At 42.8% G+C, this 27,852-nt stretch overlaps 1 protein-coding gene across 2 annotated transcripts in view; it reads left to right on the top strand.

Annotated features, from left to right (window-relative positions):
* Positions 1-12,368, top strand: part of PGM1 (phosphoglucomutase 1) — a 62,350-nt gene extending 49,982 nt beyond the window's left edge. For both annotated transcript variants that reach the window (XM_060625929.2, XM_060625927.2), the window contains exons 8-11: positions 3,663-3,798; positions 7,102-7,285; positions 9,134-9,268; positions 11,723-12,368. In XM_060625929.2, the coding sequence (XP_060481912.1) occupies positions 3,663-3,798; positions 7,102-7,285; positions 9,134-9,268; positions 11,723-11,812 (545 nt within the window). In that variant the 3' untranslated portion in view covers positions 11,813-12,368. The remainder of the gene's footprint in view (positions 1-3,662; positions 3,799-7,101; positions 7,286-9,133; positions 9,269-11,722) is intronic.
* The last annotated feature ends 15,484 nt before the right edge of the window (positions 12,369-27,852 follow it).

The raw sequence follows: 27,852 nt of genomic DNA, 5'->3' as shown, positions 1-27,852 counted from the left end.
GTGCTACTTTCTGTCACACTAAAGTCTTACAATTGTGTGAGAAAGGTGACATTATCCCCATTGTACAAAGAAACTGAGGCTCAGAAATGTTATGTGACTTGTTCAAATTCAAACAGCTAATAAGTAACAGTGTTTCAGATTCTGGTTTTGTGACTCTTAAATATAAAGCATTTTCCATTGAAATATAACCTCCATGACTGCAAAAGCAACAGCTTTAGAAACACACACACCTGCATACCTACCCACACATCATTGTCTTTTTTTTTTCACTAGGAGCTTGTCATCATTCATTAGAACCCTAAAGAAAATGAATGTGCCCAGATTTTCTGAGCATTAGAGTTACTTAGAGTTATGTAGTTAAAAAAAATTTTTTTTTAACATGTATTTATTTTTGAGAGACAGAGAGACAGATTGCCAGAGGGGGAGGGGCAGAGACGGAGAGGGAGACATAGAATCTGAATCAGGCTCCAGGCTCTGAGCTGTCAGCACAGAGTTCGATGTGGGGCTCGAATCCATGAACTGTGAGATTATGACCTGAGCTGAAGTCGGACACTTAACTGACTGAGCCACCCAGGCACCCCATAGAGTTACCTAGAGTTTTGATTAGATAAATGTGATTAATGAGAGTAGTCAGAATTTCCAGAAAGACCAGGGAGCGTGCAAATGGAATACAATAATTGTGTATATTATCAAAGGCAGGTATTTTGTTCATAATATTAGGTATGTCATTTAGTTATCTCCAAATAACTAAAGAGTTGGGTAAGATTTTTAGATTTTATTTTATTTTATTTACTTAGAACAGGAAAAGCACAAAGGAACCCTATGCTTTTAGGCTAGCCTAAATAAATAACTAAATAAATAAGGAAAAGAAAAGGAAGGAAGAAAAATACCCCCTGGAAGCACAGACAAATAATTGCAAAGCTGTATACTTTTGTCACGAATTCTAAATGTATAGGGGAAGCTGCCAAAATCTTGCTGCTCAGGGTGAGCAATTACCATAACATCATTTGCAAATGCTGTGAGGGCCAGAGAGCTAATTTCTGTTCCTTGAAATAGCAATACAGGCGAATAAAAGTCCATAGATAATAAAATTAGGTAAACGAAAAATTTGTTACATAAAGCGCTAAAAGTATTGCCTAGTATCTCTGGTTTTGTCAGCATCCAGCTTCTGAGAACTATTGTTTCTAAAAGTGGTTATCTTATTGAAGAGAAGGTCTTTTGGGGAAAAAAAAAAAGTTGTGTGTTTTTATGATCCAAAAGGAGAAAGAGAAAGTATTGGAGTAGATTAATTAATTAACTCATTCATGCACTCCTTCACAGTTATTTACCTATTCCATGTGCTGTGCTAGTCACCAGACTTAGTTTTAAGGATAAATAAGAGATGTCTCTAGGATATACAGGAAAAGTGGGGTGAAAGGCTCATAAATAGATTAGCAAGGAGTATGTCCCACAGCAGAGGTTTTGAGCAGGTCGCTATAATAGGAGAAGAAAGAGAAAGTAGCTCATAACTGCCTAGGGAAGCTGGGAACTAGTCCCAGAGAGGAGAGGACATTTGAGTTGAGTCTAAAAGGATGAAAAGGGGCAGGATATTCATGCCTACTACATAGTTAGCATTGTGAGATACTCTGACTTTTTAAGAAGAATAAGCCTCAGTGGCAAATCAAGGACAGACAGGCACATAAAGAATTCAAGGCATGATAATATGCAAAGCACCATCAGAGAGGGATTGTATTGAGTCCTATTCAGAAGTCAGAAAGTAGCACTTAATATCTATGAGTGGTGTTTTGTTTTGTTTTGGTTTGTTTTGTTTTAGAATAAGGAAGTTAAAGGCTAAAAAGGAGACTTGTGTCCCACATCGGGCTCTTGGAAAGGGTCTCCAGAACACATACAGAGGAAACAACTTGTTGGTTTCAGAAGATTTTAGCAAGTACCTCAGAAGGGGACAGATGTGCCACAGTTGATTTAACCAAATCTCTGTTGGTTAAAGAAAGATGTCCTAGATTGGAGTTGTTGGATCCAAAGTAGGTCCATTTTTAAGGCTTTGATACTTTTTGCCAAATTGCTCTCCAGAAGATTGTACCTTTCCCTGTAGCAGCATGCTGGAATCCCATTTCCCTTAAACGTCACCTGATACTAGGTATTCTCATTTTGAAATCTGTGGCATTTGCCAAGCAAGCAGCAGTTTCTCATTGTGGTTTTAATTTTAATTTATTTTTTTTAAAAATTAATGCTAGCTTCTTATGTGATTGGGTACCTGTATTTATGGTGAATTGTTTATTTATATCCTTGGTCTGTATTTCTATTGAGGTTTTACTTTTTTCTTGTTAATATATAATTTTTTTTCTATATTGAATGTATTAAACATCTATTTTATATTGCAAATGTGTTTTTTTTTAAGTTTGCCAATGGCCTTTTGCTTTTATCTATAGTGATTTTGCTGATAGAAATGGCAACTTTAAAAACTGTATGTATGTATGTATGTATTTTCAGAGAGAGAGAGAGGGAGGGAGCATGCATGCGTGCACACACGAGCTGGGGAAGGGCAGAGAGAGAGGGAGAGAGAGAATCCCAAGGAGGCTCTGGGCTGTCAGTGCAAAACCCTGTGTGAGGCTTGATCTCACAAACTGTGAGATAAAGACCTGAGCCAAAATCAAGAGTCAGACACTTAACTGACTGAGCCACCCAGGTGCCCCTGAAATGGTAATTTTTTTTAGTAGACTGTAGATTTTTTTTCCTTTATGAATTCTGAATTTACCTGTATTTGCTATCCCTAAGACTTTAAAATATATTATATATATTTTATATTATTTACATTATATATTTATATCTATATCTCTATGTATCTTTATATATATATATATATATATATATATGTATGTATATATGTATCTTCTAGGATTTAAAGGTTTTCAAGTTTTTTTGAGAGAGAACATGAGTGGGGGAGAGGGGCAGAGGGAGGGAGAGAATCTTAAGCAAGCTCCATGCTTAAGTGTAGAACCTCAATGCGGGCTCAATCCCATGACTCTGGGATCATGACCTGAGCTGAAACCAAGAGTTGGACGCTTAACTGACCTAGCCCCCCCAAGCACCCCTAAAGCTTTTCAAATTTTGTATTTGAATATCTAATCCATTTGGAAATATTTTTGGTATAGTGTTGTATAGGGGAAAAAACTGAATTTTTCCCCAACTGTTTAGTTACCTAAATATTATTTAAAAAGTAATCCATTCTTTTCCTACAGACTTGAAGTGATACCTTTATCATATATTCAAGTCGCATATGTGTATGGGTCTCTTTCTAAATACTTTCTTTTGTTCCATTAAGCTACCAGACTTTTAATTATTGAATATCTATAATGGCCATGTTCTTCCATTATTTGTTTAAGATTTTTTTTTCTGCTCACATTCATACTTTATAAATGATACATCAAATTCTACCAACTATTCCGCTGACATATTTATTGGCATTTGCTGTAAATATCTAAATTACTTTGGGAAGCATCATCTTCTTTTCAATATTATGTTACTTTGTTCAGTATGTATTCAAGTTCCTCAGTAAAGTTGTGTGACTGTTTTGGTTCGGTCTACATGTTTATTATTGAGTTCGTTCCCAAATGTTTTAGAGAAATCACGTTTCTCACAGCTGTTTGCTGTCCTCCCACCAGGTTCTGACCACATCCGTGAGAAAGATGGACTCTGGGCTGTCCTTGCTTGGCTCTCCATTCTAGCCACCCGCAAACAGAGTGTGGAGGACATTCTTAAGGATCACTGGCAAAAGTATGGCCGGAATTTCTTCACCAGGTAAGTCACAGCCTGGCTGGAGTACAGAGGTAGGGTGGGGAAGTGGGTGGAGAGAATTCTCATGTGTACAAATTTTTTCCTGTCTCAAGTGATAATAAAACCCTAGTTCATCCAGCCTCTGCAAATTGAAGGACTTTAAAATAATTCAGTCAGGGTCCAAAGAAATTACATCTTTTATGTTAGCCATAAAGAATGAGACTTAAAAAATTTAATTAACATATTCAAAAGAATGTTTTCTAAGCCTTTTAAATGTACCTGCAGGTATGGGGTGCCTGGGTGGCTCAGACAGTTGAGCGTCTGACTCTTGATTTTGGCTCAGGTCATGATCCCAGTGTTATAGGATCGAGGCCTGTGTCAGGCTGTGTGCTGAGTGTGGAGCCTGCTTAAGTTTCTCTTTCTCCCCCTCTGCCCCTCTCCCCTACTCATGCATGCTCTCTCTCTCTCTAAAGAGTTTTTAAAAATTTTTAAAAATTAAAAAAAAATTTAAATGTACCTGTAGGTAGACATGATAATTGCATTGAATTTGAATTCAGAAGAACGGATTAGAATTTTATTTCTGCCCCTTAGTGCAATGGGAAGTCACTTAGCCTCTCTCTAACAGAAAACTGTACTCATTTCTTTCGTTTGTAGAAATGGAAATAACAGTCTGCCATTGAGTAGGTTAAATGAAATAGGAGTCAGAAAGTGTTTTATAAACTCTGGGGCACTCAAAGTATGGAAACTTTATTTTTCTGAAATTATGGAAACAATTATGCCTAGTCTAAATCAACTTTTCTGACTCATTAAAATAGGTCCCCAAAGGTTGCATACCTGTCAATACTTCTTTCATTGATTCAATAAATATTGACTGTGTACCTACTTTCCTCCAGGCACTGGGGATTCAGCAGTGAACAAAATACTTTGAATACTTAGTAATTCCTCTTTGCCATGCACACTTCTGTGTTTTAAAAAACATTAATTTTTTTTTTTTTTTTTGAGTAGTGCTTTTCACTAATTCCAATTTGCCTTCCCCTGGTAAGTGTAAAAATCTAACAAAATTTTTCCTAGAATTTCTCATATTTCCTACATAGGAAATACGAGAAAAAGGAGAGTAGATGAATTGTTTATGTAAGAAATGCAAAGATATAGTTTCTTTGGACCTCAGTTGCCTTTTCTATAAAATAGGTGAGTTAAATTGGAGAATTTAAAAAATATGTCACGGATTGAATAGTCCACGATCTCTGGATAGTCAGTAAGAATTTAACCTTAAGCAATTCAGCGTCCTTAATCAGAATCCCTGTATCAACTTTGGAGAAGTTCATTGCTGTCTTCCTAAAGTTATTTGTTTGAGGAAGGTATAAGCAATAGCTGTCACGTGGTACTGGAACAGTACCTGGAAACCAAGGCAAGAATCTCTACTTTCTAACAACCGGAAAAACGTGGTAATTCAGAATGGCAGTTATGAACTCTCTAGAGCCTAGAGTGTCATGTAGACAGGACCATCTCTGTTTTTGTTCTTCATGGTATCACCAAACACCTCACTTGTAGTGACACTGTCAATACGCTTTGAGTTTTTTTTTTAATGTTTATTTATTTTTGAGAGAGACAGAGTACAAGCAGGGGAAAGGCAGAGAGAAAGGCAGACACAGAATCTAAAGCAGGCTCCAGGCTCTGAGCTGTCAGCACAGAGCCCGATGCAGGGCTCCAACCTATGAACTGCAAAATCATGACCTGAGCCAAAGTTGGACACTTAATGGCCTGAGCCACCTGGGTGCCCCTGTAAATATGCTTTGAATAAATAAATGGATGAGTTAACAAGTGAATAGTAGCCAGAGTAGAATAAGATTAGGAGGGTTTGTTTGGAGAAGGAAGGGGTCACTCTTGAACCAGTTAAAAGTCTCCATCTAAAAACCATTTTAACATATTTTTATCAATGTCAAATAATTGCTATATAAGTATTTCAAATAAAGTCCCTAGAACCTGCATTTATGGTTAATTAAGACTCCACTGTACCCTCATTTATTTAACAAAAGTGCCAGGCGCCTCAGTTGCATTGTTTCGTATCAGCCTCACAGCCGTTCTTGATAAGGCAACTGAGATTCTCAGGGATGAAGCAACTTGCCCATAGCTGTACAGTTAGTAACCGATAGGGGCTAGATTCATCGCATGCTCTATGGCCAAAGCCCAGATTCTTTCCATTATACCCCTCTGTGCCTAGGATTTATAGAACACTTCCCTCAAACGCCCAAAGGTCACAGATGTAAAGCACAAACACCTGGCTGTAATTTCTTGCTGTTTATCATTTTAACTAGGGGAAAGAGCTGACTTCAAGATTAAGGAGACTCTTGTCCTTGATTCATAGAATCTGGAGCCAGAACAGGTTGGCCTTAATTCCCCAGTATTTCTCATGTCTCAGAGGTGTCATCTTACACATATCATATTTGTTTCACTATCACAAATAAATATAGACTCTGCTGTCTTGAGCCTCTAAAAAATAACTCTCTCAAGAGGGTGTGTGCTACTAGGTCAAGAAAATCCACCTGTAAGAGTCTTTAACCTCATAAGAAAGAAGTCCAGAACAATTCTTGGAGTAATAATAACAGTTATAGAATTTCTTTTGTGATTTTTTTTTTTTTTTTTTTTTTTTTTTTTTTGCTTTGACCCTTTTGTGTCCACACCAGGCCTCCTCTGTGGGGATGAAGCCAAAGCACTTTGGACCAGAATCCACCTTCACTGAAAGGACAGAGGTGTTTCAGATGTAAAGAGTTAGGGTTTGACTCCTTCCATCTGGTCAGTGAAAACTTGGCCTTACTTTAGGAAGCTCCTGTGGAGACTGGAACTCTCCTTGGCCAAAATCTCAGCAGCCTCAGGCAGGTCCCAGACTGGGAGCTGGCCCAGCATTTATCCCAAAGAAGCTCTAGGAGTTTGGAAGGGAAGTGCCTGAGTCATATGCTCCTTGATGCAGAGTTCTCTAGAGATAACATTGCATTTAATTCTACCTCCTCAGGATGTGGTGATTAAATGTTAGATAGAATCTCTCAAAAGCCTTTCTTTGAAGCTTCTGAGAGCTTATTCTGTACAAAAGCCAAGATGGGAGTCTTCTGCTTATTCAGAAGCTCCTAACCCTTTCCTGAAATCCTGCAAAGCCTTCCTTTCATCCCCGACCTGCTCCCTCCCCAGAGACGAACAAGGTCAGCCTTTTGCCAGCTTCTTCTGAAGTTAGGTGGTTTTGGGGGGACAGCCAAACAAATGATGAAGAAAGTGGTAATCTACTTAGTGTGATCTGAAGTCAGTCTGGGGCCCCGCCTTTGTGACTTCTTGCAGGTATGACTATGAGGAGGTGGAAGCTGAGGGTGCCAACAAAATGATGAAGGACTTGGAGGCCCTGATATCTGATCGCTCCTTCGTGGGGAAACAGTTCCCAGTGGGTGATAAAGTTTACACTGTGGAGAAAATTGACAACTTTGAATACAGTGATCCAGTGGATGGAAGCATTTCAAGGAATCAGGTAGGAGCAGATTTATGTGAATTGGGGGAGAGGCCTCAGAGCCTCATCTATGAAATCTCACGAGAAAAAGGAAAAAAGCCCCTCGATCATTTCTCCTTTGCTGCCTTGTTTTCCTGGGGTTGACAGTTCTCTGCTGGGTCACACACAACATGCAAACATATTCGTAGGGAAATGGGTTTTGCCCTGGTTCTATGCGCTTCCCTATGCCCTCCTCCTGGGATTCTTAGCCTCAGCTCCAGAGGGATTTTTACAGCCTCCAGAATCCCACGTAAGGCATTGTGTTGAAGGCGTGTGCAGAAAGAAGCTCTAGAATCTAAAGGTGAAAAGGTGAACAACTGTCTTAGGTATCAATCCCTTTTTCTCTCAAGAGATGATAGCACAATGCCAGCCGCAAGAGTGTCGTTATCATAGACGTTCCTATGGTATGTTCTAGTTTCTAAAAAAAGAAGAAAAAAAAATGACGAGGCATTCCAGACTTAGAAATGTTAACTATTACTACCCATAGCATGTGACACGCAGCCAACCCTAACACAGCAGTGCTCATCGAGATAATCACAGTTGAGAGCCTGGGCTGTGTCTGGATGGAGACAGAGCTGTTAGGGTTTCCCTCAGTGGGTGCCAGGGACCCAAGGCTGCAGGCTAGGTCAGCCCTTCTCAAGGCTTCTCACAAACACTTAGGGCCTGGGGTCCTGTTTCCTCTGGTTCTACTATTGTCACAGGATGGACTTCCCACTAATAATTGAGAAGCAGAGATAATAAAGGAGGTGAACATTCTGTTACAGCTCCCCAGTTTGCTTTTTCCTGACAGACCCAGATGTTTGGCCTGGTCCTTGTCAAGGCATCTGACAGCTTTGAAGGAGATGCACTGCAGGATTGATTTAGTGCCTTTCTGGAGAGCAGATAGTGGATGGGTGGATGGAACATGGTCACAGTGGCCCTCAGTGCCAGGAGTCTCCCATCCTCAAAATATGAGCACAGTGGGCTTTCTTCCCTATGCCTTTTCAGCCCCTGTGAGAACTCTGGGTCCAGTATGGGAGAATGACAGGCTCACAAAGACTAGAGAGTTCTCAGATAGCTGTCTTGCCAAACCTTCCTACCTCTCGCCACAGAGGATCTACCCGAGTCTTCAACCTCAGGTCCCCTGAAGCAAGAAGATTGTTGAGGACGAGAGACACTGCCAGGGTGGGGAAAGAGGGCAGGAGGGGGTCAGGGACTTGGCTCTGGCATGGCGCCAACATGGACCGGGCTTTGAGTCCTCAGTCATGGGTGGGGAGATTGATCACAGGATCCTGCTTGATAGGTTGGGAGGAGCCGGCTTCTGCCATTTGGGCCTCCTGTTCTCTCTTTGAGATTCTCCATCAGTATTTTGCAAAGAGTTCTTCCTCTCATCTGTCTGGAATCTCATCTGCTCTGGTTTCAGCCCATTCTGTCCATGTTTTCCTCCTGATCTGGGGATCAGATTTCTGCATCTAGTGGCTTATTTGTTTACTTATTTATCAGGCTTCAAACTGGAATGGTTAGTCCATAAATTACAGGGAAGTGGGGAGAGGTGGGGAGGGCAGGCCTGTGTCATCCAGCATCCCTGCGCCCCGGGTCAGGTTTCCCACTGACCCTGGGAATGCTTCTACCCCCCACCCCTGATGAGCTCAGCCCCCTTTGGCTGGATGCAGTGACAGGCTGACCAAGGCAGACTCACGGGGCTTAGCTGCTGCCATTTATCAAGAATCTAATCCTCCAATTGATCACGAATGGGTGAAATTAGATCTCCAAAATGAACCCCTTGTAATTTGCCAGCCTTCAGTTTCCCTTCCAGCATGTGGGGAAGACATCTCTGCTTTTCTTCTCCAGGGCTTGCGGCTCATTTTTGCAGATGGTTCTCGCATCATCTTTCGACTGAGCGGCACTGGGAGTGCAGGGGCCACCGTTCGACTATATATCGACAGCTATGAGAAGGACATTGCCAAGATCTACCAGGACCCCCAGGTAATGCCCAAGCCTTGTGCCCAGGCTACTTCTTTCTGTTGGAGGGAATGATAGAGGTTGCGCTGAGTCTGTGTCATCACAACCCATTTCTCAAATGACCAAACACGTGTGCTCACTTTTCTCCATGTCTCCTTCAGTACACCCTAACAGCAGTCCTAGCTAACAGTTACGTCAGTACTTTCTATTTGCCATGCTCTGTTCTAAACCCATTACCCAACTGGATTGATTCATTTAAGTCTCAAATGAGGTAGACGCTATTATTACCCCTACTACAGATAAAGAAACAGGCAGAGAAAGGTTAAGTGGCAGTTAATAGGGTTACATGCCCAGTAAGCAGCAGATTCAGGACAACTAATCTTCAAATCAGCCCCTCCTCCAATGTTCTGATCTGTCACTGGTCATTTGCCACTTTGCTTGGTCTCATTGCCTGTTCTGGCAGAGCACACGCTAGGTGGTGGGGCAGACAGTTTCATGACCCAGAAATAAAGGTCTTTATGGAAGAACCTGCAGACTTGCAGCCTGGTGGTTTGGGCTCCCAGCCCTACCTGAAGAGTCTCCAGAAGTATGTCAGAGTGAGGAGGGACTCTGGGGCCAGGGGTGGGGCAGAGAACTTGGAGGACAGCCACCCAAGGGGAGGAGCCAAGCGGGGGGGGGGGGGCACTGGCACACAGGGGACTTTCACCTCATTTGTTCCTCATGCACTGGTCTTGACAAATGCTCCCCCAACCAGAGTTCCATAGCCAAAATTTTTAGGAAGTGCTGTGGTACATTAAGCCCTTCCTTACATAATACACAGTGTGCCTTAAGGGCTCTGAGAAAGCTTATGGTGAAGACACCTATTTAAGTGGCATCTCACCATGCTTATTTTTCCACAAAGCCTTTTTTCCTCTGACACCTAATTAAAATCCTAGGAAGCTCATTTGGAAAACCTTGGCATAGCGGTTTTGAGCATAAGTTTTGGAGTTAGAAAGATCTTGTTTTAAATTCAGTTCCTGCCGCCTGAGTAGCTGTGTGTCTGTGGGCAAGTTATTTCAGTGCTCTGAGCTTTGGTTTCCTGGTAGAATCCTACCTGCCTCATAGGGTCATTATAGTGATTTAAGGAGGTAAGGGATGCAAAATTATAAATACTGTGCCTGGCACATAGGATCAGCTTTTGAGAAACCGTGGCTCTGATAGTTGTTGTTATTACAAAAGGAGGGAGGTGAGAGGATGCTTCACTTTTATATTTTTTACAGTGGCCAGACTCCAGTTTCAATCACTGCCAGATCTCTGTTGTGCTATAGGTATCCCTAAAACTTAACAGAGGCAATGGTGTCTATATTGTAGACCCACAGAATGACAGAGCAAAAGGAAAGAAAGAAGGAAATTGTTTTCTTTGTCTTAATACCTGACACATGGTCGGTACAAAGAATGAATGAAAGATCAGTTTCTTTGAACCATAGTCTTCAGGGGGTAGGAGGGAAGTGGGAGGGAGGTGGGAGGCTCTGAAGGGTATAAGGTGCTCACAATACCTAGGTGTACCACTGTTCCAGCCAGGAGATGCCTTCCTTAATCTGGAGCTGCTGGGCATCAGCCTCAACACTTTCTGGGACTGTGGGAGCCCCAGGGGGAATGGCAAGTAGTGTGGTCAGCATGTGAAGTTGCTTCTGTTGCCTTCACCCAGGAATAATGAGTTGGTGGAAATTAAGATTAGGGAAAGCAACAGTAGGCAGTAGGAAATGAACTACTGTTGGCTCTGCCCTTGAGTCATTTGATGAAATCGCTTCATCTTTTTGGATATCAGTTTCCTCATCTGTAAAATGGGCAGTTTAGCTAGATAAATATATTTTTTAATTTAAAAAATATTGAATAATATTTATATTTATAAATAATATTTATAAGATATTTATATTATTCTGTAACAGTAAAATTCTCTTCTCCCTCTGCCACCCCCCCCCCCCCACAAGTGAGAGGTAGATGGGAGGGTAGTGTTGTTGCATTTTGAAAAGATCTCTTTGGGTACAGTGTAGGAAACAAATTAGAGGATGCAGAAATGGAAGCAGAAGCACCATTGTTCCAGGTAAGAAAGAGAACATTGATTTAGAAAGATCTGTGGCCCTGGGAGAGGTGGAGAGAAATGGCGGCCATTGAAAGATACTTAGAAGGTAAAAGTCACATAGGCTTCCTGATAGATTGGAGAAGGGGAATGTGGGAGAAGAAGGGGTCAAGAGTAACTCTTAGCTGTTCATTGGCTTTATTTGATGGACTGTGGTGTTAAGTCATTGAGATAGGGATGCTGGAAGCAGGTTTTAGGGGAAAGACACATCTTTGTGCTTAGACTTGCAGAGTCTTTGGGATGTGGGAGTAGGGAGTAGGCCGTCAGACTTGTGGGTCTTGGAGGTAATCTGAGGGCTGGAGCTAGGGATCTGTGTCTAGAGAAAGTAATGGAAAAGTTTCTCCTTGTGTCTCCCTCAGGTCATGTTGGCTCCCCTTATTTCCATTGCTCTGAAGGTGTCCCAACTCCAAGAAAGGACGGGACGCACTGCACCCACTGTTATCACCTAAGAAGACAGGCCAGATGCGGTACGTCCCTCCACCCCGGACCCTCCAAGTCATCTGATTGAAGAGCACGGACAGAAGCAAAGCGTATTCACCCAGGCTTTTTAGGATTCGTTTTTTCCACTAACCAGTTGTTGATGAATGGCACATTAGTGCAACACTGCCATTTGTGGGAAAGAGGAAAAGAGGACCCAGGGGCTTATGCTAACGCCACCTCCTTTTTGTGCCCTTAGGCCCTGCTGCTGTGTGGGTATTTGTCTCCCTAGCACCAGCTTCTGTTGACTACAATGTGAGATGGAGGTTGAGCATCAGCTAGTGAGGCCATTTCTCATCCTTAGGATGTACCAACAACAGGACACTGCAGCTTTTGTTCTCTTCCGTGAATTCTTTCCCCATTAACTGTTTACATGTGATCCAGCAAAATGCAATTTCTGGTGCCTTCTCTCCAGTCAGTTCTTTCCTCAGAGTGAGACGTACTTGTCTACAGATTTCTGCCGTGGTTTGCAACATAGTCCCAGTCACACAAATATTTTGGGATATTAAAGCAAAATAAGCTACTCTTTCTTGATGTCTTTTTTTTTCTTAACAGCAAAATGCTCTTTCAATTTCAGAAAGAAAATAGATTTCTTTTTAAAAATTTGTTTAAAGTTTTTTTTTTTTAATGTTTGTTTATTTTTGAGAGAGGGACAGAATGCCAACGGGGGAGGGGCAGAGACAGAGGGAGACACAGAATCCGAAGCAGGCTCCAGGCTCTGAGCTGTCAGCACAGAGCCCGAGGCAGGTCTCGAACTCACAAGCTGCGAGATCATGACCTGAGCCAAAGTCGGACGCTCAACTGACTGAGCCACCCAGGTGCCCCAATAGATTTCTTTTTTAAAGGAAGGTGTTGTATTTTGTTTTGATGTCCTAGCTAGAAAACAAAATATTCTGTGTGCTATATTTGAAATCCTTGAAATGCTCGAAAACTGGAATTTCAGATCTTAGCAGGGTCAACTGAGCCCCGGATCCATCGGAAGTGGGTAAAATAAACTTGACATGGTTAATTTGGATGAAGGAAAGCAAAATTTTCAGGAGATCTTGAATTTTTTTTTTTAACGTTTTATTTATTTTTGAGACAGGGAGAGACAGAGCATGAAGAGGGGAACGTCAGAGAGAGGGAGACACAAAATCCGAAACAGGCTCCAGGCTCTGAGCTGTCAGCACAGAGCCTGATTTGAGGCTTGAACTCACGGACCGAGAGATCACGACCTGAGGTGAAGTCGGCCGCTCAACCAACTGAGCCACCCAGGCTCCCCTTCAGGAGATCTTAAATAGCAAAGCACTGCCGTGTGCTTTATGGTGTTGAGATGCCGTAATGCCTATTGAGGGGCTAGAAGTAGAGCTCTCAGAATACGTCAGTAGGATTACTGGCATTTGGCTGGATATTTTAAGCCCACTGGCATCTTCCTCATCTTAAAACACATATATTTAATCCATAAGTAAAATGTGATAGTTAAAAGCATAGGCTTGGGAGCCAGCAGACCTGAGTTTGAATCCCACTGGAGACTTTGAGTCACTTTTGAATATCATTCTCTGTATCTTTAAAATTAGGATGAAGGGGCACCTGGCTGGCTCAGTTGGTAGAGTTGCGACTTTTGATCTCAGTGTGGTGAGTTTAAGCTGTACGTTGGGCGTCGAACCTACTTAAAAAAATTATTAAAAAAAAATTGTTGAGATGAACGTAGTTCCAACTTTATAGGGTCATTGAGAACATTCAGTGAGTGGACCTGGGAAAAGCAGTGGGCACTTTACCTAGTTCATGGTAAGTTGTCCAGCAAGTGGGAACTGGGATTACGCTTATACTATTGTTTCTAGATTATCAAGTATCAGAAAAACAAAAGTTGTAACACTAATACTTGTGATGCATTTATGCTTTGCAGGGCATTTCCACAAAGTCACCTTACCATACAGACTATTCCAGAGAGGCAGCCCAGCTCTGCACCCCTCCCTGACCCAGAGTGGACTCCCCCTGTTCCAGGTGACAGGGTCTCCATCTGGGGTGAGATTTCCAGTGTTGCCATTTAGCAACAGGGTCTAGTCCAGCAGATGGAACTGAGCTTTCATCCAGATGTGAGGAAGAGGAGTATTTGTCGAACAAATGCCAGCCATTATTCTGAGTGTTTTGTGTATATTTTTTTACATGCTGCCAATCACTCTGTGAGGTAGATGCTCTGGATATCCCCATTTTACAGATGAAGTCTAGTTACTTGCCCAATGTCTCACTGCTGGATGGCAGTGACATGCCCCCAGTCCGTGAAGCTCAGCCCTGCCTGGTTTGCCAGTGTTTTGTATTGCCCCTTCTATTGACTCGCTGCTTCTAACAGGTGAAAGAAAGGTTTTTTGCACTTGCACAAATGCCCCTGTATTTTATTTATTAAAGGGTCATACCGTGAGCGTTCAGTGCCAGAAAGTTCGTTTTGCCATTGTTGTCTTCGCCCTCCCTTTGGCCCTGGGATCTTGATACTTGGGTATATTAGTCAGCCAGGAGATATGTATTGACCCACATTGAGTGTGAGATGCCATGGGAAGGGAGGAATGTGTGACACACAGTTGCTACGCTCCAGCTGCCTGTGAGACTAGCAAAGGGAATGAAGTCAGCACAAGTAGAAGACTGAACAGGATAAATGCCTTACGAGTTGTGTAGGCAATACCTGATGTTAGACTCCAGATTTTCTGAGCACCTGTTCAGTTTCAGATGTTGGGCTACAAGCTTTCCAGTAACCCTGCAAGCAAGACGTTATTATTCCGGTTCTAGAATTCAGATAACTGAAGCAGAACAGAAGCTCAAGTCATTTGCCCCTGGTTTCCAGCTACATGTGATGGAAGTGGAATTTTGACCGGGAATCTCATTTACTTTCCATGACCTTTTTTCTGCCTCTCCATCTGTTGAATCAGCTGCAGACACTCCCAGGTCTGGGCCCCTAGAATGGCTTTATAAATTTCCTCCTCATCCCTGATCATAATTCAGCTGTTTTCCCTGACCCCACGTGGCTACGGGTTTGGGAGTTAAAAGCTCAGGGGAGGAAGAAGGAGGTGACTGGAGCCATGGAGCAGTGGGGGTGAGCATGGGTGAGGGCCACCTTTCCTCCCTCTGTGGCTTCCAGAGAGACACCCCAACCCATGTGCCCACCAGGAATGCTGGGGGATGGGACCCTGAGAGGCTGGCCAGCGGCCTGCTGCCAAGCTTCCCCGCCTGCCAGGATTGATGTGGTCTGTGAGTCAGGCCTTTTTTCTCTGGGGTGTGGTGAGGATTACAGTGAGAAAATTGGGTTGGAACTGTTTGGGGCTGAACTCTGAAATTTCACTTTCCCCCTCCCTCTTGACATTTCTGCTTTCACTTTGGAGAAGCAGATTTCAGGTCAGGGATGTTCCCCAGGTCCAGAAAATGGCCAGGCATACAGGGGATGGGCCTTGCCTCAGAGAATGAAAACAAAGGCTAAGCTCACTGTGTTTCGGGGGAGGCCAGGCCTTGGGGCCTTGGTCCTTCTGCTTCCTCTGCCTCGGAGTTCATCCATGCTGCATTCTTCTGCGTTTCTTGTTCATCTACTGGACAAATATTGGCCTTACTGTGTAAGAATCCTTTAGAAAACATATTACAAAGTGTAGGAGACATACCCCTCATGTTTTCATGTTCTGAACTCCCAGCAAGAGTAATGATGTGAGTAATGTCAACCGTTATGCTTGGAGTCACTGCATCTCGCCTGAATTACAGTGGAGATTCCCTCATGGCCTCTGGCCTTCATTCTTGCCCCTTCTGATCCATTCCCCTCGCCATCAGCTAAGTGCTCTTTCAAATGTAAAGTCCAAGTGCCTGTGTGTGTCACCAATAAGGCCAGGCGTCCTGCCTGTGGCCTACCCCACCAACTCCTTGTCCTCTGCTCTCGGCCTTATGGCTGGTACTTCAGCCGTATAGAACCACCCGTGGTTCTCTGGAAGTCCTGTGCTCTGATGGCTCCATGTCTCTGTAGCTGCTCTTCGGTCTGCCTGCATCCCTTTTCCCCTCCATCCCACCCTCCACGATATCCCCCCAACTCCTGCTTGTTCCTTAGATACTGTCTTCTCCAAGAACCTTTCCCTGAGCCTCCAAAGTCTGGTTTGAGCACTTTTTCAGGTATTCCTGTAGAACCCTCCTCACAGCACTTACCATGCCCTATATTAATAGCCTGTTTACTTCCCATTTCTCCCACTGCCCTGCAAGCTCCTGGGGACTGGCTTTTCGTCAGTATTAACCCAGGATCTTGCCCTATGCCCACCACATAGTAAAAGTTCAGTGAACAGTTTCTGGAAAGAGTGAATGGAATCTAGTCGCGTGGCAGAATGCGACTTTTGCTGTGACCCCCCCTGTGTCCACCCAGCCCATGGAGTACGAGTAGCTTCATTTTGCAGGTGACAAGTTAGTTGACCAACTTTCACAGCTTGTGAATGTTCTTCTAACCAAGAAATCTTTCATAATAAAGCATTAGAGGTTGAAAGGGAGACAGCACCCAGGCCAGAGGGTCAGGGTGGCTACTGGCAGCAGATGGGAGATACACGTGTCATGGTCACTTTGAGTAAAACTTAATTTGAATGTTAAAAAGTATTTTATCTCTCCTTGCTACAAACGTTAATTGGGGGTATAGTTGGGGAAGAGTTCTACCAAATTAGCCTGAATATAGAAAGGAGTTATTTTTCTTCAAGGAGTAGAGTCAACAAAGGCAGCCCCAGGCCCTGAAGACCGCCTCTGAGCAGATTCACGGAAAGAAAGCCATGACAGGCAAGGTGGGTACACCACCCCCGGGCCTCACACCATTGGCACACACAGCATGTACCTGGGGAAGAGTGAGAGGCTCTTCTTGGTTCCTATTATGAGAGCAAGACACATTCTTACGGTTTGGCATGTCATTACACAAAAGGAGTGAGGTCACTGCCAGCAAGACTGTGTCTCATGTCTGTCTGCTTGTCCTGGGGACCTTTTGAGGGCTTTGGTTTGGTTTTTCACCACATGTAGACTCTACCTAGATCTATTAAGCTGGATTTGTGGGTGTGGGCTAATAACTATTTTCCAAAAAGCATGTCTTCTGTGATTCAGAGGGCTGCTGTCCAGCCGACAGAAAAGCCAGTTAAGAGTAGCGATCTGTTTGCTTTTCACGACAGTGTTATTTTGTAAAAGTTCTGTCTCCGTTCCTTTCTGACTTCATTTTTTGTACTGTGATTAAAAGGGCTATTATTATCCCAGATAAAGAGATGGAAACTCTGGGAGCTTACAGGGCCTTACAGAGTCTCACAAACACGACGAGGGAGAAGGCAGACTGCCATGTCCATCCTTTGGGTGTTTGGGATTCTTTTTCCAGTTTACCATTGTTGTATAACAAAGCATCCCAAAATCTAGTGGCGGTAAACTTTTGCACAATCTTACTATGCTCGTGGATTCTGTGGGTCAGGAAATCAGGGCACTGTGGAAAAAGCTTGTCTGATCTTCAGTGTCTGGACCCTCACTGAGAAGACTGGAACAGCTGAGGAATAACTCACATGCCCAGGGGATGGCATCATCTGGAGGCTCCCAGACACTGGGAACTATTGACTGCTTCTCCGGCTCATGACTTCTTTAACCGTGAGTTTCTCACAGCACGGCGCTAGCTTCTAAAAGGGAGCTTCCCAAGAGCAAGTGTACTGAGAAAGTCAGGCAGAAGCTATATTTTCCTTTCCCACCTGGCTGTGGAAGACATGTAGCATCACTTCTGCTATATCCTACTGGTTGTGACCAACTCGGGCCAGCCCAGATTCAAGGGCAGGGGAGTTACATCCTACCTATTCTTGCGGGGGGTGGGGGTGGCAAGGTCATTTACAGCAGAACATGTGCAACAGGAGCTCTTGTAGGCATCTTTGGAAAATACAATCTGTCACAATTTTCAGATTTTCTTCCAGTGAATATACCATTCTGAGTCATGTGAGTATGAAAATGAGTTTAATTTAGAAATTATTGTCACCAGGAGCATCCATCACTTACCTGAGTATAGACACGTGTTACCATCTCACATTCTGATACCCATGGAAGACATGACAAATTGATTGCAGCACCGTTCCTACTAAACTCAGGGCTCCAGATACCATCTCACGTTCCCATACCCATGACAGACATGACAAATTGATTGCAGCACTGATTCTACTAAGCTCAGGGCTCCAGATACCATCTCATGTTCCTATACCCCTGACAGACATGACAAATTGATTGCAGCACCATTCCTACTAAGCTCAGGGCTCCAGATACCATCTCACGTTCCCATACCCATGACAGACATGACAAATTGATTGCAGCACTGATTCTACTAAGCTCAGGGCTCCAGAAAACTCAACACAATACACTAGACAAGAAATAGTCAGAAACCACAATTGCACTGTGTGTTAACTAAAGTTTAAATTTAAAGGGGGAAAATTACTGAAAAATATTAATCACTTCAGTGGGGATATGAATGAAAACTTATTTGCTACTTGGGAATCTTCTTGCTTTCTTACCTTTACAATGTTTAACAAACACTTCACCTAGGGTGTGGAAGCCTACAGAACAGCCGGTCTGTAAATTGATGAAAAATATGTTCACAGTATGGAGAAAATTAGTGATTACTGTTAAATGAGATAAATCACAATTGATTTCAGAAACAGCCTAAACCATACTAATAAAATAATTTTAGTGGTATTTTTAAACTAAGAAGTGGACTAGAAGTTGATTTCACTATCTTAAGGTCATGGTCCCAGCTTTTTTCTGCATTTTGACTCTTCCCATCTGCCACTTTGCTGCCTTGGCTGTAACAGTCCCCCATATGTGACTTCATGAATTCTAAAGTTTGTATAGCACTTTTCCAAGCACTTCAACTCACTGTCTCATTTAATCTTCACAGCTGTGCTGTGTAACAGATTTGCAGTGAACACGACATTTAGCAATCAGATTCTTTGTCCCAAATCATACAGATTACTACTACAAATAACGTATATTGATCACCTTTTAGGTACCAGATACCTTTAATCACTTTATATACACCTTGTCATTTAATCCTTATCCCTACCTGAAAGATGGGAATTATTAGCCCCGTCTTACAAATGAGCAAATGGAGACTGTATGAGATTAAGTAATTTGCCTGAGTTTGAAATTAGCAAGTGGTAGAACTGAGATTTGAACCTGAGTTGATCAGACTATAAAGTCCAGGTAAAACCTAGAGCTAGAACCAAGGCCTTGGTTATTTCCATTGAAAAATAAATTTATTTTTTCAGATTATTATTTTTTTTTAATGATGGTTTGGGCAAGATAAACTGATAATAAAATTTTATTACACTTTGATAATAATGTTTTCTACTGATCGTTGGTAGTGGTAGAGACACATATATGCACAACTTATAGCTGGGAAGAGGTCAATGCCCAAGTTCAGGGGTCCTAAGTGTCCTCAGTAGATCACCCCTTGCGATGTGGTTGATTTATGGAAGAAAGACTCGGGAGCTTGCCACATCTCCACATCTCCCTGAATCAGTCTGGTACTGGTTATTCTGTGGGGAAAGTGCTTGGCATCGTAAGAACAGCTCCTCTCAGAACCCCTGAATTCAGGTTTATGTTCCTGTCTGTATGCTCAAGGCAGATTTTCTTTTCTATCATTTAGCAATTTCCAGAGAAAAAAGGATTACCTTCAAAATGACTCTTTGGTGGTGGGGGTGGGGGGAATGGGTGGGAAGAGGACCTCTGACAACAGTGACCAGGGATTCCCGCTCCTGGGTCCAGTATGACTCTGAACCAGAGTGGCCCATGGTGAGTATTTGTGGAATAATGATTCTCACCACCCTCACTCCTGTCCTGCAGTGAAAGAATGTCCTGACTTCCATAGCAAGGGGACAATGTTCAGCCCAGCTAGCTCCTCCCCAGCCTCCCTTTCCAGGTTTATCTCCAATTACAATCCATTTCTTCATCCTCCCATCTTCATAGTTTCCCAAATATCTCATATTTTTCCACATTGGCCCGACTTTGCACACGCTGTTACATCTGTTGGAAAATTTTTCCTTATTGTACCCCAGTGTGGTCTGCTGTGCCCCATTCCTCTTCTAAGAGAAACCAGCTTCTGATGGGGGAGAGGGTACGACCACACTTTGTACCATGAGCCACCATCACATTTCCTGGCCACAGCTGATTAGACCAGGGGTGAGCACCTGACTCAAGGGCAGCCAATCCTCGAGTCAGCAACCTATCACATGACCTGTGGCTTGGTTCAAAAGGATGAGCTAGAGTAATCAGGATTTCTATTGAGAATTTGAGGTAAGAAAAGAACAAATTTGCTTTATCTGCCTAGCCAGGAGTAAGTCTCTTCTGGGTGACCACAATACTTCATACCTCCTTACAGTAATGTCTCAGCGAGAAAAATGGTGTCTTGCATTGTATTCCCAAAGTCTGGTTCAATGCCTGGTGCATGGAAGAGACTCAGTAAATATGTAGTGAGTCCATAAACTCAAGCAAGAAAAATTCACATTTCTTTATTACCTCAGTGCAATTTAAATCTGGCTCTGACCCTTATTTCAGTAGGCTGCCAGGATTTTTTTTTTAATTGCACACTTTTCATGTAATTTTTATTCCCTTTTTCTACATGAAAAAGCAGAGGTGTAGAGAGTTTAGGTAATTTGCTTGAGGTCACAGTTGTAATAAGTGACACATCTCAGCTAAAACATAGTAAGTCAAGTCCTTGCTTTTCATCACTACCTCTCAGATTTCATCTCCATCATTGTGATGCACCGATGAATGAATAAAATGCTCTGTGGACCTAAGACTCCTTGCCACCATCAGTTGGTCCCTCTCTTTCTCATGTTTCTTCAGCACTTATTTCATTCATATTTAATCTATCCACACCTTTTGCAGAGAACTTCCTGCGGTGTAATAATTAGAGCTAACAATGGGTACTTGCCTTATGCTACCTTCTGTCCCAGGGAATATAAGAGAAAAATTGACTAAATATGGTTGAAAATTTCATATTTTGAAATACTAATTCAAGGTGCTGTTAGTTCAAGAAGGCATTATTTTTTAAAGCCCAGATGCTTTCCTCCTTTTGAAAAATTTAACTTCAGAGTAAAATTTTCCAGATCATCAGGTCAAGCCTTTGCTTGCTTTTCTTTGGAAGTTAGAGCTTAAGTTATGGAGTGGTATAGGTTTCAAAGCTCTGGATATTTCCCATTAGATCACGTTAAGTGCGATGTGACATACCTAAGCAATATGTTTATAAAAGTTTTTTTTTTTTTCTTTAAATGGATCTTACTCTTGTCATTCTCTGCTTGGCGATTTGGAAGTTTTTTGTAATACGGCACATTAAAATCACACTGGTAAAGAGTCTTCTGGTCCCAAATGGTGATGTAAGAAGACCCTGGGGGGACAGGAAAAAAACCATGGTTTAAAATGGCAACTAGAATATAAAGGTACCATCCTTAGAACCCAAAAGCCAAGGAGCTGCTAGAACTCTCTCTTGGTCAGAGGGGCTGGCAAGTGCCATGGTTTACATTCCCTTTGACCTTGATAGATGGGAGTAGGGACTGGGCACAATTGCCAGCCTGCTTCCTCAGGATACCTCTTTAGTGTATAGCTCTAGCCATCTTGCCAAAGTGACACAGCTGCAAAGAACACTGAACATTCCAGACCAACACCATTTCAGCTCCAGACAGCTTTCTAGGGTGTCTCTGGAGTGGAGTGCTCCAGGTTAATGCTTGCTTCAACTCCAGCTGCCTCACCAGGGCACCCCCTGTGTAGAGTACCCTAGGAACCCCCAGCCATTCCTGGCTCGGTTCCAGCGGTCCTGTTAGGTGCCCCCTGCATGGAACCCCCTGGGGTATCTCACTGCACTTACTTAAGCTTCAGCTCTCCTGCCAAGACACTCTTTCTACTGAAAGCCCTGAGACCACTTCAGGCCCACCCCCACTAAAGCCCCAGCTATCCCACCAGGGCAGCCCCACATGGAGTGTCGTAGAACTCCCAGCCCACTCCAGCCACAGCTCCAGCCACCAGGCTTACACAGTCTACACTGGGGGTGACCATACACAAGACCATTCATTCAAGGTTATGAGAAGTAGCAGTTCTGCCTAATTCATAGAAACAAACACAGAAAGTCAAGCAAAATGAGGAGACAGAGGAATATTTTCCAAAGAACAAGACAAAACCTCAGAAAAGAAAAAGAACTGGATGAAACTGAGATAAGCAATATACCTGATGAAGAGTTTAAAGTAATGATCATAAAGATACTCATTGGGCTGGAGAGAGGAGTGGAAGAACCCAATGAGAACTTCAACAAAGAGAAAATATAAAAAAACATCAATCAGAGTTAAAGAATACAATAACTGAAATGAGAAGTACACTAGAGGGAATCAGTAGTAGATTATGGATACAGAAGCATGGATCAGTGATGTGGAAGACAGGGTTGGTGGAAAGTACACAAGCTGAGCAGCAAACGAATAAAGGAATTTTTAAAAATGAGGATGGGTCAGGGATCTCTTGGACAATGTTGAGCAAACAAACATTCATATTATAGGGGTCCCAGAAGGAGAAGAGAAAGAGAAAGGGGCAGAAAACATATTTGAAGACATAATAGCTGAAAACTTCCCTAAGCTGGTAAAGGAAACAGACATCCAGATGAACCCATGGAGGCTCACACCGTGACACCCAATAATTAAAGTGTCAAAGGTTAAAGATAAAGAGAATTTTAAAAGCAGAATGAGAGAAGTGAACAGTTATGTACAAGGGAACCCCCATGAGATTATCAGCTGATGTCTCAGCAGAAACTTTGCAGGCCAGAAGGGAGTAGCATGATATATTCAACCAAGAATACTCCACCTGGCCAGGCTATCTTTCAGATTTGAAGGAGAGCAGAAGTTTCCAGACAAAAGTTAAAGGAGTTCATCATCACTAGCCTGGCCTTACATGAAATGTAAAGGGACTTCTTTAAATGGGAAATGAAAGGCCATAATTAGAAGTAAGAAAATTATCAATTAAAAGATGTAAAATACGACAATATATACATAAAATGTGGAGGAGGGTAATAAAAAAAGTTCTTTTAGAATGTGTTCACACTTAAGTGGCCATCAGCTTAATATAGATGTAAGCTGTATGCTTAGGATGTTATATAAACCTCATGGTCACTATTAGCCCCAAGCTTATAACAGATACACAGTAAGTAAAGAGAATGAAAGCCAAACATAATACTAGAAAGTCATCAGTCATAAGGAAGAGAGCAAGAGAAGAAGAAAGGAACAGAGAAGAACTACGAAAACAACTGGAAAACAATGAACACAATGGCAATAAGTACATACCTGTTAATAATTGCTTTAAATGTAAATGGTCTAAATGCTCCTAAGAAACACAGGGTGGCAGAATGGATAAAAACCCAAGATCCATTTACATGCTGCCTGTAGGAGACTCACTTCAGATGTAAAGAAACATACAGACTAGAAGCGAAAGGATGGGGAGAGATCTCCCATTCCAGGGGAAGTAATAAAATTGCACCGATATAGTCAGCATGGTGAGTGAGTTATTTTCCTCAGTGTTCCATTAGATGATTATTATTATCTCCTTTTTACTGATGAGGAAACCGAGGCCCAGAGAGGTTGTATAACTTGTCCAAGGTCCAGTAGCTTTAAGCGGCAGGCAGTCAGACTCTAGAGTGTTGTTTTTAAAAATTGAGTTATAACTAACATTCCATGAAATTCACTCTTTCAGAGTGTATAATTCATTGGTTTCCAGTGTGTTCATAAGGTTGTGCAGAGGGTGAACTGTTACCATTGTCCAATTGTAGAACACCTTCTTTCCCTCTAAAACAACCTGGTAACTACTGGCAGTCTCACTCCATTCCCTCCAGCCCCTAGCAACCACAAATCTACTTTCTGTTTCAATGGATTTGCCTGATCTAAGAATTTCATATAAATAGAATTGTATGATATGTGGCCTTTTGTGTTCTTAGAGCTCTTAACACAAAGCAAATGCCCCTAGACCACAAGATCCTCCAGTGTGAAGGCTATTTTGTTCATTTATGTCGCTATGGTGCTCTGAATCCACTTTGCTTTTAAATGAATGATTGAATGCACAAATGAATTATGAAATAAATATATGTAAATGCTAAAAAAAACTCAGAGTCTGATGTTTGCCAAGTTCCCACTATGGGCCTGGCACAATGCTAAGTGCTTTGCAAAGATGACCTCACTTCACTCTTACAAACATCCTCATGAGGCAAGTACTGTACTATGCCCATTTTACATATGGGAAACATAAGGAGGTTAAATAACTTGCTTCAAGTCCTAGATACTGGATGGTGGAGCCAGACTTTGAACTCTTGTTGCTGGTATTTGAGTCTGCATTCCTAAATTGTATGCAAAAGAGAATCCTTTAGAGAGAGGGTCTAACCTCCTCTGTCTGCAGCAAGAAAATGAAGGTCTCGAATGCATTTGCGGCTACTTATGGAGCCTATGCTATGTGCCCAGTCACTGCACTACATTGGAAGCCATATACTACTCAAGAACAAAGGTAAAACAAACAATGGCAATTCCCTGCAACAGGCAGGGGGTCAGATGTATGTGTGCAGTGAGGGCTGAAGGAATGGAGTGCCCAAGGCATCTATATAAGGTGCATAGCCCAGGGCCTGAACCAACCTTTCTGCCCTCTGCTGTTAGCAAAGCACATCTCCATGTCTGAGCTCATGGAGCTCATTGTCACCACCCTCAACACTCTCAACATGCCTGGGATGGGTGCCTCGACATGGTTATTTTCCTGGCCTTTTGGAGCCCAGGTAGAGAATCCTGACCTGGCAATGGCTGTGAAGGCTTGGCCTTTGTCTCTCAGGAAAACAGGCAGGCGGCCCTTTGTTCCCCACTGCAGGGCAGGGTGGAGCCGCCAACCAACTCCCTTAGTGTTTCTGGCCTGCTCTGTGGCTTTTCTCTTCTCACAAAGACTGGTGTGTTGGACCTGTTTTTCTAAGTCAGATAGTTATTTGGTTTCCACCTCAGAAGTCAGTGCCAGCATTCCGTATAGCAGGCCTCACTGCCACAGGCTGTGGTGTAAGAAGAAAGTGGGTTCCCAGAGCACGGTCAGAGATTACACTCCTCAATTCAGGTGGGTAGAGTCAGGAGTGGCTTCTCACACCCACTGTCTAACATTTGCCAGACTCGGGCTTGGCCAGGAATAGGCTTCTGGTGCCAGGAGAAGCCCAGGCTCCACCGGGCCACACCACCTCCATGAGATGTCACAAACTGGGATGAAGACCATCCTAGAGCATGCCCCTGATTGTCATGTCTTTCTCCCTTGTTCCCTCTGTAATGGTCCAGGGTGTAGGGCAGGGCAAAATGACTGGGGCATCACGCATGCGGGGTCACACCAGGATGTAGCATTCTAACGGCAGGCTAGGTCTAAGAGGCAGAGAAAAATTGCCCCCTGGGGACAGCTGGAGGCTTCCTAACTAATAGAACTATGTTCCATAGCTATGTTGAGAGGGAGGTAGCTGTTCCCAGCTCGAGAACTGATGTAAATATCAGGGCTATAGCTGGCTCCGTTCAGGCCATGGTAGAAAGAGGAATCTTGAGGTCAGAAACTAGGAAGGTCAGAAACAGGTTGGGAAGGGGTCAGGAATGCCCTAATGGCCTGCAGCCGGTTGAAGATCATGGGGGAAAGGGACGGCTAAAAACCTCAGCATGGGATTGTGAGCATATGCTCAGTGGGATTTCCCTCTGGGTGCATCCTGGATTGAGGGTCCCCAGAGAAGCTCTGTGTTTGTTTCTCCCAGGTACCACAAGGCTGTGACAAGTCTGGAGACTTTTCTAAAGTTGAAGACTCTAGAACCATGCAAATGGAATGAATTTCAACCCCAAACCCATGAGAAAACTCATATTTATAAAGTCTCAAAGGGGATGGCTTTTTCCATCCACAGACCAGGCTAAGACACAAATACTACTATCTCTCTGCGGCAATGGGTGCATTTTTTATCCTGGTCCATTATTTTATCATGTCCAGCTTTATATGTGGTATGGGTATAGGGGGAAGAAGGTTCTCAGATCTAATACCCATCCATGCAGGCCCAAGACTTTCTCCTTTCACCACATGACTGTTAAAATATAAGTCTCTTGGTTACCTAAGATTGGAAGAACTTTCCTGGGGAGCTGTTGCTTCAGCTACTCACTTAACCCTGTTTTTCAGCTTCCTCTTTGTCTTTACCCCATGAGGATTCTCATACTTTCTGGCAAGTTCTGTTGTGCATTTAAAATGATCTCTGCTATTGTTTGTTGAGCTTTTCTAGATAACTTCTAGGTAGTTGGGAAGTGTTTCAGTTTGCCTAGAATCTGAAGTCCTTTCTGCTTCCACTCTTGTCCCTTCCATTTTAGCCTTACAATAGCCAGTGTGGTCTTTCAAACAAACAAACAAACAAACAAACAAACAAACAAAAACAACGTTATCTTGTTTTTCACTTGTATACAGCCCTTCAGTGGTTTCTTATAGTTTTCTGCCAATTATGATATTGTTTTGTCAGTGTTTTGATATATCCCACCGTTTTTCCCATTTCTCTTCTGCAATCAAGCACCACTTTCCCAAGGGAGAAACTCCTCCTATATTCCATATGGCCCTGGGGAGGTCAGGCATGGTGGCCTCCCTTTTCCTTTCTTCACCTCCCACCCCCATTCTAGCTACAGTGGAAGGAATACAGCCCATGTTAAGCCAATCATTGTGACACATCCCCATGAACATAGTGATTGGTCTAATGGGTAGCCATGTGACCTAAGCTGGGCGAATCAGAGTCTTGCCCTGATTTTATTTTCCAAATGGAGATAGAGGAGTAACTTTCATTTTCTTTTGGACCATTGGGTTGTGAAGATGTAGGCCTGGTGAGTATCAGTTACTATTTTCCTACAGGATTGACAGAATTTGTCAGTGCAGAAGAAAATTAGGCCTACTTAATAAGAAATGCAGAAACAGAGACAATTAATTAGTTGAAAAGAAAGTCTTTTTTTAAAAATTTATTTATTTTTTGAGAAAGAGAGAGAGACAGAGTGCAAGTAGGGGAGGGGCAGAGAGAAAGGAAGACACAGAATCCGAAGCAGGCTCCAGGCTCTGGGCTGTCAGCATACAGCCCAATGCAGGGCTCCAACTCATGGACTACGAGATCATGACCTGACTTGAAGTTAAATGCTTAACTGACTGAGCCCCCCAGGTTCCCCAAAAAGAAAGTCTTAATGATACTATTTGAGCTCCTGGATTCAGTCCTACCTGATGCTTTAACTCCAGGCTTCCCAACTTAACGAACCAATAAATTGCCTTTTCACTTAAATTAGTTTGCATTAAGTCTTTGTCATATGTTAACAAAGAGACTTGACCAACATGGGGCCAAACCTTTTACAAGGCATTCTAAGACCCTGTGTGATCTGGTCACTGCCTATTTCTCCTCACATACACTTTTTCTCTATCTTGATGGCCCATCAATATAGAACTTTCAGTTTTTCAAATGTTCCAGGCTCCTTCCTGTCTGAGAGCCTTCACACATGTTGTTTTCCTAGATCATTTTGCTTCTCATATTTCTATACATCCTTCAGGTGTCTGCATATAGATCATGTCCTTAGGGAAGGATTTCCTGACTGATTGACTAGACCAGAGTCCTTGTCTCCCCTTCAGCATTAAGTACTCCTGCTCACCCTGTGCTCTTCCTTCTAAACTCATCACAGTAATAATGAACACATTCCTTGTTTACAACAAGATTGTTCCTTATTTACAGTTCATCTTCTTTGTTGGAATATAAGCTTCATGAAGTTATGGACCATTTGTCTTGATCATTTTTGTGTATTCAGTGCCTAGCACAGTGTTTGGCATAAAATAGGTGCTCAGTAAATATTTGCCAAGTGAGAGGAACCTGGGTGGTTCAGTAGGTTAAAGGTCCGACTCTTGATTTCAGCTCAGGTCAAGATCTCATGGTTCGTGAGATCGAGCCCCATGTCGGGCCCTGTGCTGTTTGATGGCACAGAGCCTGCTTGGGATTCTCTTTTGCTCT

The sequence above is a fragment of the Panthera onca genome, chromosome C1, assembly GCF_046562875.1.
Source record: "Panthera onca isolate mPanOnc1 chromosome C1, mPanOnc1 haplotype 2, whole genome shotgun sequence".
Lineage (NCBI taxonomy): Eukaryota > Metazoa > Chordata > Mammalia > Carnivora > Felidae > Panthera > Panthera onca.
This window is presented reverse-complemented; position numbering and strand designations above follow the sequence as displayed.